The sequence below is a fragment of the Echinops telfairi genome, unplaced genomic scaffold, assembly GCF_000313985.2.
Source record: "Echinops telfairi isolate 266 unplaced genomic scaffold, ASM31398v2 ScPeMD7_25;HRSCAF=90, whole genome shotgun sequence".
In the NCBI taxonomy this organism is placed as follows: domain Eukaryota; kingdom Metazoa; phylum Chordata; class Mammalia; order Afrosoricida; family Tenrecidae; genus Echinops; species Echinops telfairi.
Genome location: NW_022103922.1, coordinates 26,399,849 through 26,417,824, shown reverse-complemented (window position 1 = coordinate 26,417,824; position 17,976 = coordinate 26,399,849). Strand labels below are relative to the sequence as shown.

The 17,976-nt window shown below is 45.5% G+C and overlaps 1 protein-coding gene across 1 annotated transcript in view; it reads right to left on the bottom strand.

Moving 5' to 3' along the window:
• The window catches only part of TEK (TEK receptor tyrosine kinase), a gene marked incomplete at its 5' end in the record, with an annotated part of 47,754 nt that overhangs the window by 19,099 nt on the left and 10,679 nt on the right, over positions 1–17,976 (bottom strand). Inside the window, 8 exons of the mRNA XM_045289277.1 lie at positions 294–448; positions 2,050–2,349; positions 5,831–6,118; positions 9,336–9,470; positions 11,062–11,223; positions 15,370–15,514; positions 17,084–17,235; positions 17,815–17,943. Coding sequence (XP_045145212.1) covers positions 294–448; positions 2,050–2,349; positions 5,831–6,118; positions 9,336–9,470; positions 11,062–11,223; positions 15,370–15,514; positions 17,084–17,235; positions 17,815–17,943 — 1,466 coding nt within the window. The remainder of the gene's footprint in view (positions 1–293; positions 449–2,049; positions 2,350–5,830; positions 6,119–9,335; positions 9,471–11,061; positions 11,224–15,369; positions 15,515–17,083; positions 17,236–17,814; positions 17,944–17,976) is intronic.

The following is a 17,976-nucleotide window of genomic DNA, read 5'->3' as shown; positions in this document are numbered from 1 at the left end:
TTTTTTTTTTAATGTTTAGTTTATCCCAGTGCAGGTTACTCTCTGTGACGACTTATCACTCTGATGGCTACATCTTGTGTAGGCTGGGATAGTCCTGTTTGGGGGCGGATTTCCAACAGAATCATTCAGAGAACCATTTTGACTTCCAACATGCTTCCTGTTTGACCAAGAAATTGCATAGTCATATTATTTATTTCCTATTGCAAGATGAATGCCAACAAGCAGTTGAGACTTGCAGGTTCCGCACCTGTGGGAACTCGCACCAGTTAACCAGTAAAAAGATGAAGTATTACCACGTTCTGAAAGGCTTGGGCCATTCGCCTTTGGATATTTGCCCTCTTCAGTTGCAACATGATCAGAAAAGCCAACAGCACCGTCAGGCAGGTCATCCCAGCTGAGCCGAGGATGGCTATAAGCAGCATCTTTCCACCTCCCAGGTTGGCTCCAGCTGGGCAGGAGAACAGAGAGACAACAGCAGGATCAGGTCAGGGGGAGCAAGGCCAAGACCATCGGTGGGGAAGAGTAGGGTGACGGGCCTATCATGGTCGTCTTTGCCCTGCCACTATTGTTATATAACCTTGTTTGAGCTGCTTGTTTATTTTATGAACCTCGTCCGAGAGAAATCTGACTCAAGCAGTTGCATAGGAGATAAGACATTCACCTGCGAAGCTCTTTGTACATAGCAATGTGCATTAGCGGCCATTTGTTCAAATTTTACTCCCAAGTAGAGGCTCAAACACAGGGACACTATCAAGTAATATTAAGAATAGGTAACAAAATGTATGATGTCAGGAACATACACAGGAAAGATGGAGAGGAAATGGGAGAGAAGGAGGGAGAAAAAGGAAAAGGTAAAAGAGAAAAAAAAATCACTGAATTTAGTGCTCAGATTAAAATAAACTATTAGAGACTGTGGTCTAATCCTTCTACTCCCCTCCCCACCCCCACCCCCACACTTACTTAAAGGAAATAAAATCAGCCTCAATCTATTTTATTAAAAGCAGCATGATCTCATCTTTATAAAAATATTCTTATATGACTATCTACTATTCCTTCTATATTTATGTATGTGCACACAAAGGTGAGAATTTATTGTTTTCCTTTGTCTCCTGTTCATTTTATGGATAGCTGGATTTAGGGTACATTTGACCCCAATAAATGTATTATTAAAAGTATGCATTTACTAGGGTTGCTATTGATCTGAAAGAACTCTACGATTGGCTGACTCATTTATTGGACATACATTTCAAACAGTTGCAATGAACAAACACTGATCACACAGCTTCTTCTATTCATTGAAACCTTGGTAATCCTCCAAGAAAATGCAGGATTGTTTTGCACTCTCAGATTTTCTGTGAAAATACACTCTGGCTAAAATACAAATTGGCAGAACCCAGTATTTCCACTTTGACGCCCATCGTCCCTCCATCTCCATTTCTTTGTGCATCTTGTGCAGAATAGGAAGCCAAGGGGCATCATTCACAGGGTTACACTATTTAGGTATGCTGTGAGCTGCGGCTCTGCCCACACCTGAGGACCTTCTTCAAGTGATCCCATTGGTCCATCACAAACAGAGGACATAGTGCTAACATTGACCTCAAAGAGTTTCCTCTCTCTGCAGTGGGAGTTATTAGTAGGGCTGGAGACATCAGAGCAGAGAAATAAAAGAAAACTTGGAATCACAGGAAGAGAGTATAGCTCAAAGACAGCTCATTTTGAGCGGTGAAGTATGGTTCTTGGAGGGAGCCTCTCACTGAAACACACCTGCCTTAGAAGTCCCACATATTTCTTCCCCCTCAGAAGCCAGATTCACATTCCTTGTTAAGTGGGGAACAAGCTGATAGGTTTAGTCATTCCAAGGTGCAATGATAGAAAATGTACCAACCTAATCTCCTTCCCAGTAAGAACTTATTGTGAGAGATGAAGCCTATTTTCGGAGAAGTGGATGAAGTTACATGGTATGCAAATAGGGCAAATATCGTAAGAGAGTAGGGTTTTGCTTGATGGGATCTCAAAGTAACTGTATGTAAGAGATACCTGTCCACCAACCTTGAGATTCTGAGAGGGTCATCAGTTCATGAGAAAAGGTTGGATGGCTCGACCCTATGTTGTTCTCAGCAAAAATGTCCACCTGGTAAGCTGTTTCCGGTTCTAGGCCCTTGAGTTGGTACTGGGTGATGGTGGCATTCTTGATCTTCACATCAATGTGCTGGTCTTCATTCTTGCCCTGAACCTTGTAACGAATGATGACTGAAGAAATAGAATGGCCATCCAAGATCGTCCAAGAGACGACAGCCGAAGAATCGGTGATGTTGGAAATCTTGATGTTTTCTGGTTGAGGAGGTAGAACTAGAAATATTTTTAAAAGACAGTGTTTTACTTAAGACATTCTCATTGCTTAGAGGTTCAGGCTTTTGAAATGTGATTAATGTCAGTTCACAAACCATGGATGGCATATAGACAACATTTCCACAAAGTTAAATCTATTACTCTACAAACTTATATGGGCAAACAGCACAATTATTACTCTACAAACTTATATGGGCAAACAGCACAATTATGAAAGCAGATATGTATACCCCCTGGTCATGGAGTCAATACAGTTTCATATGGGCCCTATAACGACCTATAGGACAGACTAGAACTGCCCCATAAGGTTTCTAGTTCGTTGGTAGTGGCTATTGGATACACGCAGACTTGGCAGAAAGGTGCAAGAGGGGGAAGTGGCAACCCATACTAAGGGGGTTTCACAAAGTTTAAGGAAATGGAATTGAAACATAATAGAATTTTCTCGTGGTCTTTTTGAAATCCCCCTCCTGTGCCATATGTTGGCACTCTTTATATTAACTGACCAGTGGAAAAAGATGAGGCTGTCTGCTTCCATAAAAATTTATAGTTTCAGAATTTCTTTCCATCAGAATTGACTCAATATCAATGGGTTATAGTAAATTAAGACTTGATAAATTCTCTGACTCTATAAACCTATATTACATTGTTCTCATACCAACGCATGCCCAATCTATAACAAACCTATAGATGGCGTAGAATGACAGCAAAGGGCTTCCTAGACTGTAATCGTCACAAAGCCCACTACCACTCTCTCTCTGGGGGACCTGCTGGCCCGTTTGACCGCGGACCTAAGCATTGCAGCACAAGTACACGCAACGTTCCTACAGTGACTGCACGGAGCCAGGTGTCATTCTAGGACCTTCCTTGGGCTGGCCTCCTTCTTCTCTATAATAAGCCCAGCCTGGGGGCTCATGGTTAAACGCTTGGTCGCCAACCAGAAAGTTGGCAATTTGAACCTTCCAGCCACTTTTCAGAAGAAAGATGTAATCGTCTGTGTGCTTCGGTGAAGATGACAGCATTGGGAATCTTATGAGGCAGTTCTACTTGGTCCTACAGAGTCGCTAGGAGTCAGAAGCAACTCAGCAAGCCGCTCTGTGTTTGGTAGTTTTTATGATCAGTATCGGGGGCCAGAGATGAAGCAGAGTTTTGTGCGGATGACTGTGAAAAGGGGTTTTGATATGTCTGTGTCGTGCTCTTCATTCTACAAATCAGCAAAAGCCTGAAAGCAAATGTGGCAAAACTTCACAGTTGTTGATCCTGGGTGGTGGGAATGTGGTGATTGTTGTGCTAGTCTCTGGGCCCTTCTGGGAGCTCTATCACACACAATTTCTTTGCAGTCGGATGCAGTATCTAGTCACTGCCAAACAGTTCCTTTTCCATGAGTTGCTGATGAGAGGGTAGCTGGAGAAACCTTGAGCCCCTCCCGCGCGGCCCCCTGCCAGCGGGCGTGGAGGAGATAGAGAACCCAACTCAGAAGAGCCTCTGGCGAGGGACTGGGACTGAAGTATTCATTTCAAATCCCGACTTCAGTGAGAATTGGTGTGGCCAGGAAATGTCTACCTTTCCACGGGTTCCAAACTCACAGCTACAGCTGGAAGGCAGTGACTACAAATAGACTCTGTTTTGTGAGTAAAAATGTGTCAGCACTCTAAGTGTGCCCTAGAAGTTCAATGAGTTTTTTAAAATCACTTTAGTGGGGGCTCATACAACTCTTATCACAATCCGTCCATCCGTCCATTGGGTCAAGCACATTTATTTGTCCATTCGTTGCCCTCATCGTTCTCAAAACATTTGCTCTCCACGTAAGCTCTTGGCATCAGCTCATCATTTCCCCCTCCCTCCAAGTTCAATGAATTTTAAATGGCCAAACTGAAGTGGAGAAAAATTTTAATTGCAGAATATTCAAAAGAAAAGCGGCTTTGTTATTCTCTTAAACAATGACTTCCATAATTGTCTGTTATGAACACTTTTTAAGCAAAGCTATTTGGCTTGTATGATTAGAATGACCCATCTGTGAGTAATCAACATGTGTTTGTAGATGAAATATACCCCAAACCAAATATACCCCAAGCCATTGGGTTGATTCTGATTCATGGCAACCCAAGGTAGAGTTTCCTCAGCTGTAGATCTTTACAGGAGCAGACAGCCTCCTCTTTCTCCTGAGGAGCTACTGGCGGGCCGGACAACCAGCCGTGTCATTCGCAGTCCACAGCGCCACCAGGGCTCCTTAGGAGATATCCAGTCCTCTTTAAAAGTCATCCTATAATCAATTAAACCAGCCCAAGAAAACCTTATCTTGTGTTTTAATTTACTTTTAAGAGACTCTGAGATAGGTAAGGTTTATTGTGCCAACCTGGCCGATAAACACATGTGGGATTAATTGAGGGGGAGAGAGATAAATGGCTCAGCAAGCCTCGCCGTTTTTGTTCTCTGGTCTCTTATTCTCTGATGGTCAGACCAGTGTGCAGCAGCCTTAGCTGGCAAGGCTCACTTCCTGTGAGATATCCCTGAGAAGAAGCCATATGGACCTACCCTGATGCAGCCCTGGGTGCTGGAGCAGCCGTGTGGAAACCCCTGCCAGCTCTAAGATGCTTACACGGCTTTCCTCCTGCAGCTGGCGTCATTGCGTGTATTTAGTGAGATGGAGGAGGACTTTGTGGATTGGTGTCAGTTGGACTGATGGGCTAATGTTGGACTGATGGGCTTGGGAAGCACTGGGTTGGGATGCTTTCTTAACGTGCACTTACCCTTTATATAAAAATCTCTCTTATACATATGTTTCTGTGGATTGGTTTCTCTAGTCTACCCAGACTAACACAGACTCCATACCCCAAAAGGTAAAGTTCGGCAATCACTTCTATCCAGGCCATTGTGACTCACAGAGACACTCTAGGACAGAGTTGAACTGCCCCTCCAGGTTTCCGAAGCTACAAATCTTTCTGGGAGCAGAAGCCTCATCTTTCTCCCATGAATCAGTTGGTGGGTTTAAACCCTGGACCTTGTGGTTTCCAGCCCACCACATAACTCATGATGCCACCAGGACTCCTGAAATTTTAGCACAGCCTGTGTAAATAATTGCAAATACAAATTCATGGGGTGTTCTTATAGCTTTACAAGAAAGCAAACAAACAAACAAAAAATAACTGCTGTGCAGTCCATTCCGACTCAATGACTGTGTGTTTTGGAACAGACTTTATGAGGTTTTAATGGCCGTGACCTTTCTGAAACGGAACACCTTCCAGAAATAGAGCTCCTTCTTCTAAGGAGCCTCTCAGTGGATTTGAACCGCCAGCATCTTGGTTAATAGCCAAATACTTAACCCTTGGCACCACATAGGTGACGAAAGGAGATTTGGTGTTGGAGATGGCCACTAAGTCTGCATCCACAACTAACTGCGTACTCTGATTCCCAAGAAACAGTCTTGAGACGACGCAGAGGCTGACCACTGTTCTGTCAAGGCTGGGCCGAGGGAGGTACTCACTGTCACTCAGGGTCCAGGCGGTGAGGTCTTCACTCCACTCCCCCTGGGCCTTGGTGTTGACTCGGGCGCGGACCACGTACTGCTCCCTGGGGTGCAGGTGGTTCAGGAGCACGGAAGTGAAGTTTCCGGGGACTTTAATGTTTTGCTGATCGTTCTTTACCTGCACAGACCTTCTCTCCACTTCAACATAAAAGTCATCTTCCAAGCCTGGAAATATTGGTTGCCAGGTCAAATTTAGAGTGGTCTGACTTTTCGGAAGGAGACTGAGCCCTTTGGGAGGAGGGAGACCTAGGAGAAAGCAGACATCTCATTATTTTTCATCTGATGGGAGGGGAGACATCCTCAAAGGGCAGCTTCAAGCAGTTACAGTGGCTTCCAGAATGCCCTCACACAAACGGTCAGAGAACCAGAGGCTTAGCATCTTGTCTTTTATTCCACCAAAACAGGGAACCTTTGAAAGCATTTAATGCCTCATTTGGGCAAGGTAGTACAGGGGTGCAACCTCTTAAGAGAATGATTCAGAGACATTTTTCAAGAGTCCCAGAAATGCCCAGATACTTGGGCTTCAAAATCCACGGAGCAGCGGATTCGTGTTGATCTTCAGTCTTGCCATTAGCAACCCAATGTTTACCTAACAGTGTCCCCTTTATTCCTTAAAAAAGATCCTTTAAAAAAAAATTCACAGCCATCGAGTCAATTCCGACCCATAGCAACCCTACAGGACAGAGTAGAAATGCCCCTTGAAGTTTCTCAGAATACATGTTACAAGAGTCGACAGCTTTATCTTTCTCCCGTGGAGCGACTGGCGGTTTCAAATGGGCGACCTTGCAGTTCACAGCCTGATGCATAACCTGCTCTTCCACCAGAGCACCTTCAAACAAACCAACCGAAGCTGCACAGGAAAGCAGCGGTGGGAAACACTGCTTTGCTCCTTGAGGATTAGCAATTAGCAATACCTTCTGATGGGAGCCAAGGCCTCTCCCCACCCCCCTGCAGACTTCTGATTGCTGTTGGACTAGTGGGAATGAGCAAGCAGGTAATGCAGTTTGACAGGTCCTGCTGGTCCTTTCCCTATAACCTTAGGAAATTGAGAGATGCCAACTCCTTTGGTTAATCTGCAAATCTTAAATTCTACAAGCAGCAAGTCAGCAAGGTTCCGGAGGCAGACAGCGACACAGCAGCAAGCAGGGTTTGTGTTTGGGAGAATACACGCGAGAGACCCTCCTGGGCTTGCATGAGACCCGGAGGAGGAGCCCAGTGAATGGTCATTTCCCTTTGGTTTACTCTTCGCTTTTCTTCACGCCCCCCTCCCCCCCACTTTTTCCTACTATATATTAACAACAAGCTCCCTTTCCTCCCCTCCTGACCTCCCTGGACTTCACTCAACAAACTTATAAATAGCATAACTGTTGGACGAATTAAGGGGGGAAAAACAAACAAGCATCAGCAAAATTCAAAAGCTGGGAAAAGGCAAACCTTTAAGAATTCCTTTCCTGCCTACCGCTGAGAGCTACTTTGATATATTCCAAGAAACCTCTCAATACATCCTGGCTGAAAAATGGTCTAAGGACTGAAGACAGTGCAGCGTGGGACTGCGAAGTGCTTTATGTTTTCTTCTATAAATACGTTCCATCTGAGTCAGATCATGACTGCCCTTTTGTGATTAATCAGCAATAACCTGAGAGAGAATTAACTGCCATCAACCTGTTGACATACAGGGGTCCCTTTGGTCACAGCGATGGGGTTTCTCTTCTTCTCTAGCTTACAGAGAATGGTTGATGGCGCCTCTGTATTGTTTGTGGTCTTATTTGTTTATTTTTGGTATTCACAACCCAACAGGCTCCAAGAAAGCCATTTCTTGTGCAATGCGTCTACAAATGCCAGAGAAGCACTTGATTCCACGTGATTCTTCAAGGACAAGGTTAGTCAGATGAAAGCGAGCTGGCTGGTATGGAAGGCGGGTGGGGGCCTCGGCCAGGGGTGTGTCATCCTGTAAGCTGGACCCTCCTGGTACCTTTCTCTCAAGCATTTTAGATCCTGCCGCCTTTAAGAAAGGGACTAGAGCAGTGGTTCTCAACCTTCCTCATGCCGCGACCCTTTCATACAGTTCCTCATGTGGTGGTGACCCCCCAACCATACAATTATTTTCGTTGCTACTTCATCACTGTCATTTTGCTGTGGTTACGAATCAGGCGGCCCCTGTGAAAGGGTCGTTCGACCCCCAAAGGGGTCGTGACCTACAGGTTGTCATGACCCACAGGTTGAGAACCGCTGGACTAAATTAGCATGGGGAATTCTATCAATTGGGATAAGGAAATGGTGACTCTGGACTCCTTGGTGATTATAATAGAAATTAGAGAAGCAAAAAGACATGGAAGCTAAAAAGATTGGGTTTCCGCATTTCTGGACTTGATTCAGGCATAAGCTACAACATCCTGGGAAACTTATGCACTACTCTGAAACGCTATGCTGCCATTTATAAAACGGGGAAGCTGATATTAATACCCTGCAAGGTCATGTGAACTAAACATATGTAAACTCGAACAAAGTCAAGGGACGAGGAAAGAGACTTTGGCAAGGGCCTCTCCGCGGTTGCGGAGGGAGAGAGCCTGGGCGAGGAAAGCTGGAGCCACGGGATCCTGAAGGACCAGGGCACCAGGGCAAGGGCTCTGCAACGCACAGCAGAAGGCCAATCCAAAGGGCGGACATTGGCGAGCCCAGAAATACTGCAGCGCGGGTGACTTGCAAAGTGAGGGCCCAGAAGCATCACCTAGGAATTCATCAGAAATGCAACTTCTTCCAGCTCGGATCACCTGAAGCAGAAACGCGAGGGGTGGGGGCCCAGCGATCTGCACTTTAACAAATCTTCCAGGGGGCTCGGAAGAACACTAAAGTTTGAGAATCCCGGATTCCGACACTTGGAGGCACGTGTTGGGCAAAACAGCCGGAAAATGGAATGTCGTTACCTCCAGTCCAGCAAGCAGGGCCCAGGGGTAGAATAGTGGAAAACAGGGCGCTGTTCTTTAGATGGAAGCATTATATGCTGTTGTAACTGCAGACATGAATTAGTTTGACATTTTAAAAAGATGTTTGCTCTGGGATGGCTGGCGGATGTATGTGACCAGAGCCAGGCCTGGTACCTTAAGAAGGAAAGGGAAGCTGGGGATACCGTGCAGGCGCCCAGGCCCGCGCAGTGGCTACTGAGTAAATCCCAAGGCCTCAGGGATGGATGGCCTTCCCGGTTCATCTGCTTCCCCTGGCCGCCCGGTTGCCGTGAGCTCCTTCCCCAGGGAGGCGAGCCTGGAGGCCGGCCACGTAAAGGAAGCCTGGCTGAAAGTGGCTGGCCTTCCTGTCACTTTCCCCACCCATTCAAAAGCAAACGCCGGCCACCTCCATCCCCACCCACCCTCTCACCCACCACCACCCTTCCTGGTCTTCCTTCCTGGTTCCCCTTCCTCCCCCTCCCACCCAGTTCGCGGAGGGACGCCTGCTGGCTCCAACTGACCGATGGAAGCGGTGGTGAACCGCCTCACGGGGCCAGGATGCCCATCGCCGCCCTCTCCGCGCCGGATCAGCTGCACGCAGAGCTCGTATTCCGTCCGCGGCTCCAGAGCGGTCAGGGTGACGATCTCGTTTGTCACTGAGAAGAGGGACAGCGCAGGAAACTCAAGTTGGCATCTTTGACAGGCTTTAAACTTGGGTTGCTGTGCCTGTGATGTGAACTAAGGTGAGGTTATAAAAATGACTATGTCCTGGACTTAGGGAAACAAGCAGTTCCTTCCTCGGGGCCTCACCATCCCCCAAATCGAAGAAAAACATGACGTTTTAAAGGGCATTTCCAGGTGATAATCTATACTTTATTAGATGTTATTTCCACGCCACTTACACCTTCCTGCTCTAAGGCTTTTCATTTGCAGAGGACAGCTTCAAAAATCCTCAACTCTATGGAATGCCAGTCCAATTGAGGCGGGAGAAACCTCAAGTGGAATAGTAAAAATATTTTTTTCCTGTGCTTTCAAGCACATCTGCTTACCTACAGTCAAGCTAACTAGGAAAGAAACTCTTAAGACGGTTTTGTTACACGGATGACAGAGCTGCTTTGTGATGGTCACAACGACATCAAGTGTTCAAACACAAATCACTTAAATCGTGTGTGCCTCCTGTTTTTTCCCTTAGCTATTTTATTTAATCAGTTTCTATATATTTCTCCATGAATATTGAAAAAGTAAACTTTTGCTTATTATAAGATAAATTCCCAGCCACTTAAAAAACTAATGGGGTATTCTTAAAAAGTTCTTGGAAGGCGACTTTGTGGATACCCAACTGTAAAAAGAGATAGTGCATTACTAAAACCTTATGGTGGGGGCAGTAAAAATGCTTTTTAATAAGGACCAGCCATTAATGTGGACAACAAGCATCCCTCAAATCAGCCTGATGCCCCTGAGATTATGACTGTTGACTGAGTCTACAAACCACTTTCAAGAGCTCGGCGATATTGCATGAGGACCTTTTTCAAAGCAGCCAGCTCAGCTGGAATTAGTGTGCCAAGGACCCTCCCTTTCCTCTTCCAGTTTGTAACTTCCTCGGTTATCGACATACACTGGGCCCCAAACTCCCTGCCATCAAGTCTGTGTAGGCCTAGTGAGACCGTGCCTTAGACTGTTGTTAGTGGAGGGATACACTGTACCTGTACGTATGGCCCTGGCAGATCTCCCTACAACATGGTGCAAGTAAAGATGCGTGAACCGTAATTTGTTTCAAAATATATTTAGCTGATTTCATGCAGTGTTGGCATTTTGTCAAATGTTGTTTGTCTTTCTTCTTCAGGAAGTTTGAATAGAAGCATGTACCTTTTTTTGCCTACTCCCTTTTCCTCCCTGTGACCCCAGTGAGTCGGTCACAGCTCAGGTCCAGATCCCTCCAACACCATGGGTGTTAGGAGTGTGAAGGACAGAGCAAGATGTGGAAGGAAAAAAAACAAAAAAACAGTCGTGGAGCAGAAATAATCACCCCTAGGGAGATTAATGTCTCTGTTCTCCAGAAGGCTCTAGATTTACCTATTTCCATATTCATGGTGGAAACACATATTTCTTATGATGATCAAACAAGATTGAGTAATTAAGACCAGTACTGAGGATCCAGAGATGTCTCAGAGGGAAATATATGTACATGGGTCCTGATGCAAAGGCTTCCAGAAAGTTCACTCTAGCACTCGCTTGTCCAAAACTTACCTGGAATATCTTGCCAAGCCTCGTAATGATTAACAGGTTTGTATAGGAGCTTCTTGGATTTGATTGGTCCATCCCCAAAATATGGCTCAGAGCTGATGTTGATGACAACAAAATTATGTCCAGTGTCAATCACGTGTGGGGCATTCAGAGGCTTTGGAAGAACTAAATAAAATATCAGTAACCAGGTTAATCAGGGTTTGTTGCTCTTAGTGGGGAAAGGGACCGAGGGAGTGCTTCTATGCTTTCCACAAAACCCTTTAAGAGTTTTCTGCTCAGAATCTACAGTCTCATCCTTTCTGATGTCCCCACCCGGTCCTGGCCCCTACAATCCATTAGCCACCAAATTCTTTCTTAAGATACAATTGTTCCTTTGCTCGAGATCATTCAGTGGGGTCCCTTTATACTTAGGACCAAAAAAGAAAAAGAAAAAGCACACTCACTGCCTTCGAGTCAAAGCTGATTCACAGTTGAGCAATCGTGGGTTTCTGAGACTGTGTTTATAGGAGTAGAAAGCCCAGTCTTTCTACTGAGAAAGAGCTGATGTTGGTTTTGAACTGCCAACCATGTGGGTTACAGCCTAAGAGTAACCACTACACCACCACAACTCTTAGGACAGAATCTAAAATTCGTACCTTCCCCTGGCAGACCTGGCCTACTCTCCAGCCACCTCTTCCTCTCATCCAATGTCCTCCTGCCCCACTGGTCCCCTTTCAGTTTGTCCAGCACACTACACTCAGGCCTGCCTTCGAGTCTTTGCCGATGTTGCTCCCTGCAAAGAATGTGCCACCTCCCACCATCTTCCTGGCTAACTCTTACTCATCCTTCAACTATCAGCTCCAATCTGATTTCTTCAATGGATCTTCTCCTGGAGCCTCACGTAGGTTTTTCTTTCTGTAGACTTTCACAGAACCTACACTTTTCTTTGTGGTGCTGTCTAGAGCTGACTATTCTTTGTGAGTTTATGGGATGATTTAATTATCAGCTGCTCTCTAGATTCTACACCAGTGCTTCCCAAAGTGAGTGTTACCCCAGGGGGCATTGGAATGATGGGGTGGGAGAGGGGCTGAGGGCTAGAGAAGTAGATGCCTATACTTTATTCTAGATTATGGGCTATAGTACAAGCTGTTTTAATTGCCAAGGTTAGGGGACACTAAGAATTTTTTTTTCTGAAAAGGTCTAGAGTCTAGACCATGGGTGAAGACTATCCAATAAGCAGTTCCAGCCATCACATCAGGGGTGAGTTAATTAAATGTTCCATCAAATTCTCTCCAGAACCCAAATTCGCTGCCATCAAGTCAATTCTAACTCATAGAGATCCTTAGTGACAGGGCTGAACGGCCCCGTGCGTTTCCAAGCCTGGAACTCTATGAGAGTAGAAAGTCTCATCTTTCTCCCGTGACTCCATACAGCAGGGCAAGTTTTAAGTTGATAGTTTTGTATGGCCCTCCAATGATGTTATAAATATCCAAATGGCCCTGGGCAAACAAACAAACAAACAAAATATATCCAAATGGCCCTGGTCCAAAGCATGCATTCCCAAAGGAGGAGTTAGGACCTCCCCCGGCCCAACTACGGAGCAAAAGCTTGTTAATGGAGGAGAAAATCCTAGGTACTAGAATGATTGGTGACATTCTAAAGGTCACAGTTCGTGAACAGCGACAGTGTTTCTGTGATATTACAATTCCATGCTGATGGAAGATGGTTTTTAATAAAATGGCTCCTTAGGAGACATTTTTTAAAAATATTGGTAAGCACGGCATTAGGTGGTGAGCTCCATTAAGGAAAGGACTAAGTAGGATTCGTTGACCAGTACCTACCAGTGCTGAGTACATGTCTGGCTGCTGAATTGCCAGTCAGCACTATAGTTACCATTTGTCCAACCTCCTCAGCAGAGCATAAGGCTGGTGCTGCTTTCCTTCCCCATAAGTATGTTAGATAGGGAAGAGTCTTTCATTTTTCACGCAGGGCACACGGGCACTCATTTCTTTTCGGCTATATGTATAGGAGTGGAAGGGCGAGGTCATAAGGCAGGTTCACCTTCAGTATGTATTTCCAGTTTTTCACATTGATTGCATTAATTTGTACCCTGGTAGGGAAGGTTGGTCAATAATGTCTGTTATATCATACTATATAATTAAAGATGCTGATTACTTTTCTTCAGGCTATTTCCATTTTGTGTGTATCAGCAAATATGACAGTGAAGAGGCACCAATGAATATGCAGACTTGGGGTGGAGATGCTTCTGTCCATTTATATTATACACGGTGGCTTTCTTTTTTTTTTTTTTTTTACACTGTGGCTTTCATTGAAAAGTAAAAATTATGAGGAATGACTCCAGTTGTCAACAACATGGTATGCCTCTACTTCTTCCTTCTTTCCCACAGGCAGCAAACATTCCAAGAAGCTTAAAAATAATTTAGTTTTGTCTGTTGTGATAGTTAGGTTTTTGGTGCCAACATGGCTCCCATAGGAACATGTGGGTGTCGTGTAGCCTGTCAATCAGGTCGCAGCTTGACTGGAGGGCAACTGAGATAAATGGCTCTCTGGAGGTGGGTCTTTCTCTCTCTCTCTGCTTCACTTTCCTGCTTTTGAGACACGTGGAGAGCTGGAGGAGCCAATGTGGAGACCCTCACCAGTGCTAAGATGCTTCCACCGCCATTGGATCCACAAGACTTTTCACCCACTGGCCTATGATCTTCCTGCATTCTGCATGATTGCTTGGAACTGTGTGAGTCTGAAGAGGGTTTTATGGACTAGTATTGGACTTATGGAGGAATATCAGGCTTATGGACTTGATCTGGACTGGGCTGTGATGTTTGCGTGATATATAATTACCTCGATATAAAGCTCTTTCTTATACATACATGAGTGTCAATGGATTTGTTTCTCTAGTCAACCCAGCCTAACACATCTGTATATCTTTTCTTCTGAGAACATGGAAACTGTTATTTTGATCATATGAATGTTGTGCTGAATCAAAAATATTTTTTTCTTTTTGTTTTTTAAGTAATCCAAAACTATTAAGGTTTGTGATGAAATTTACCTAGATCCTCATGATAGAGAATCAAAATCTATGAAGTTGCATTTATGCAACTGCTACAATTGGATTTCTATAGAAATATGTCCAGAATATTTATATTCATTTAATTGAGATTTTTAGACCTCTGGGATTTTCCCAAATATTCCAAATCAAGTCATAAAGTTAACCAAATATAAATAACTTTGGTTATCTTGCTTCCTCATCTTTTATTTAAGAACATCAGAAAGAAGAACGGTCTAGCAGAAAAGTTCAGCCTTTGGAATCAGGAGACACAGGTTCAAAATGAAGATTTGCTGTTTATCAGCTCTACTGCCTTAGAGAAGTTAATTAACCTCTTTGAACCTGTTTCTTCACTGGTAAAATGGAAATGGCAATATTTATTGCAAAGGACCCTTAGAATGATTAAATAAAGTATGTGATGCACTTTGATTTCCCAGAATATACACCAGAGAGCTATTCATTGTATTTGTCTAAATGGGTTCCCAAGTAGCTTCCAAATTTTAAAGTACTTCTTGTATCTATGCACACCCACCAAGTAAACTTGGATTTACTCCTTCTTATTTCTTCTCCCCAAGTCACCAGTGTGTACATATCTACTTAGATACATTTGAATTTTGAAAGACTAATTCATAGCATGAAAGAGATCCACAAACCAAATGTTTAGGGAAATATCATTATGAGGTGTACCGTCCCCGATCTAATCCCAAGTGTCTTACCCTTTCAAACCCTAATTTCATCTTCACAGTAGATCGACAAATGATTCTCTGGTTCGCTCTGACTTGTGGTGATCCCACGTGCGTCAGAGTAGAACTGTGCTCCATCAGGTTTTCAGTGGATCGCTTTCCAGAAGTAGATCATCAGGCCCCGCTTCCCTGCTACCTCTGGCTGCACTTAAAATGCTAAACAGTCAAGCACTTTACCTGTTTGGCTCATCCAGGGATGGCTCACTAACCCTAAGGGGCATATAATAAAAGAAGCTTCCTTCAAGATGATGAAAGGCACAGAGTTGCTTATCCAAGGTCATATCCAAGGTTACCAAGTGTTCCAAACAGAAATAAACCCAGGACTGGTTGAATCCAAAAATCACAATCTTCTGCCATCATTTCCATTGTCGTGCTTTTTTTTTCAACTTTGTCTCTTGGGAAATATCTAAATGACATTTTAGTGGTCCATCTCTATTTTCTCTCTCGAGACAGCATGTTTCCCCCATGATACATAAACACAGCACATCAAGGATCCAAGCTCTTCCTCTGGGAAATGGAGCTTACCTTTGACAGAAATGTTGAAAGGCTTTTCCACCATCCCAGCCACTGTGTTCACGCTGCAGACCCAGACTCCTGAGTCTGGGGGCACGATTCGGTGAACTGTGAACGTGGCCACTGAGAGATGGTCCGTTTGGTTAAAGTCTTTTGGCTGGAAAGGTCAGAAACAAAAAATAAAAGCTCTAGGAAGGTGTAAACAAAAGGCCCATAACACCGACTCCCTCTCATTGTTTCCCAAGAAGTTTTCCAGGCAAGATGAAGAAGCCAAATGTAATGCTAATATAAATACTGGCTTCTTTCCAAACTTATTGTAGTAATCCTGAAAGTTCATGTTGGATCAAAGCCTTCTCAAAGCCTGCCATCGTATTTGTGTGCTTGACAGTGGGAGGTAAACCCTTACCAACAAGAAGTCTGCTTCCTTTTCAGCAGCTCCTGGCAACATTTCTCCCTTTCCAGTTTACGGTAGCTGTGCTTGGGTGGACGGACAAAGTGGCTTTCTGAAGTGTTTAACGGGCTGCGGAGTAAGGCGTAGTGGGAAAAGGCAGGGCTCTAAAAATACCTGGGCCTGGCTGCCTTCACAGCCCAGCTCAGCCATGTTTTGTGATTCCTTCGTTAGTCAAGCCAGCGACTTCCACTCTGAGTGTAGGCAATGTGAAGTGGGAGGAGCCCTGGTGGCAAGGGGTTAACCACTTGCCTGGTACCCAAAGCGTTGTACTCTGCCCCATGGGGTCGCTGTGAGTTGGAATGGACTCTGTGACCACGGGGTTTGTTTTCAGTTTTCAGGGTAAGTGAGATGTTAGGGAGACACGGTTGGCCCTCACTCCGTGGCAGCGTTACTTCCATGAACTCACGAAACGCCCAAGAAAGATTTTGGAAGCTGTCATGTTGCCCTTCTATCTGCGTGGCAATGACACCTTCTCCATCTCCTGTTCCCTAGCAGTCACCTGAGTCTGTCTCCCGGTCAAGTTTTTTCAGTCATCTTTGAGAGAAAAGCAAGGTAACTATTTTAAGACCTTCAATTTCCTGTAACTCACTGCTGACAGAGAGACATTTGAGATTGTCAGGGGAGGGAACGGAGGCTTTTCGGAAAAGTAGCATCGTTTCCTGGGTGGGAGCATTGTCATGATTTGGTTCGACTAGGGACAGACATCAGCAAGGAAGGCAAAATCAAACTACAGAGAAACCAAAGCAATGCAGTCAGATCTATGGGATACCATGTGTCCTAGATTCCAAATTCATGGGCAGAAGATTCAAGAGTGGTCTACTTCAAGTCAAATCAGTTATCCTGAACCATTTTGATTCATAATCCCCTAATTGCTGATAAGAGCAAGTTAGAAACAGACCACGTGTCTCTCCATGTCCTGGTAGCAATGATCCCCTGCTGTGTCTTGGACTTGAAGTCACCCTGCCTGGCTGCTGGACCACCTCATTTACCCAGATACCAGGACTATGCCCTCCTCACCACACATGGTGCTGCACGATGAGTGGCAGCCAGACGCCTGGTTCTACTCGTGGGCACAGCCTCAGCCTCCCATTGGGTCAAGTAGCTCACCTTCTAGGAACATGGTATTTGCCAAAGCTAGCCACAGTCTTGGCATTTAGTAAAAGTTAACCACAGCCTGGCCCAGGAGGGTGTGCGCCCTGCATGGGGTCTGCAGGGTGATTGCTGTGCTGACAGCAGCCGGTGGTGGCCGGGGGTCAAATCAGGCATGGTTCTTACCTGGAGCACTGTTCCATCCGGCTTCACCAGGGTCATTTCCTCCTCAGCAGGGAGTGGCCAGCCTGAGGCTTTGCAGATGGGGTTAAATTTCCCGCTGTTGACTTCTATGTGCTCTGGCAAATCCTCGATCCGTGGGGTCCTCCGTGGCATGCCTGCCCGAAGAAGCAGCAGCACTGTGACACCCTTCTTCCGCACAGCAGTAATAGCAATCACAAACACAACTAGCATTTAGTGAGTCAAGCACGGAGCTCACATCTCTATCATTCTTTTTGTCACCACACATGCTGTCCCAGTTTTAGAGATGAAGAGGCTGAGGCAGGCTCCGGACCCTGGCTCACGGGCAGGATTGCTGGATATCAGAGCGAATGCCCCCAGGGATGCGGCATACGGTGGCAGTCCTCCTTGGAGCACCGGGGTGGGGGGAGGGGTTTGGCCTCGATGACAATGTTCATCATGACCAGCTCTCCCCAGACCGGACCGGTCAGTCCCCCTCTTGCTTTTTAAAGAGGATTTGTACAGACCCACCCCCCTCATCATGGGTTCGTCATCCCTTTAGCAAACCACTCAGGAGACTGCGGACTGATGGCTTTGCCCTCGGTTGTGAAGGTGAGAGGGATATAGCTCATCAACTGGGAAGCCCGCAAGCGGTAGACAGACAGCTTAGGAGGAAAAGCCGATTCCAAGAGTGGTTGCATCTGCACGGCCCTGACCACAATGTTACCTTGCTTTACCTTCTCTCTCACACCGGAGTCCTTGCCGCCCAGCGGAGCAGAGGCAGCCCTGGAACCGATCACACAGCGCCCCGTTGGTGCACCCGCACCTCAGCTTGCAGTCTGGTCCGTAATAACCAGGCTGGCAGGCTGCAAAGACATGGAGAACCAGTATGAATCCAG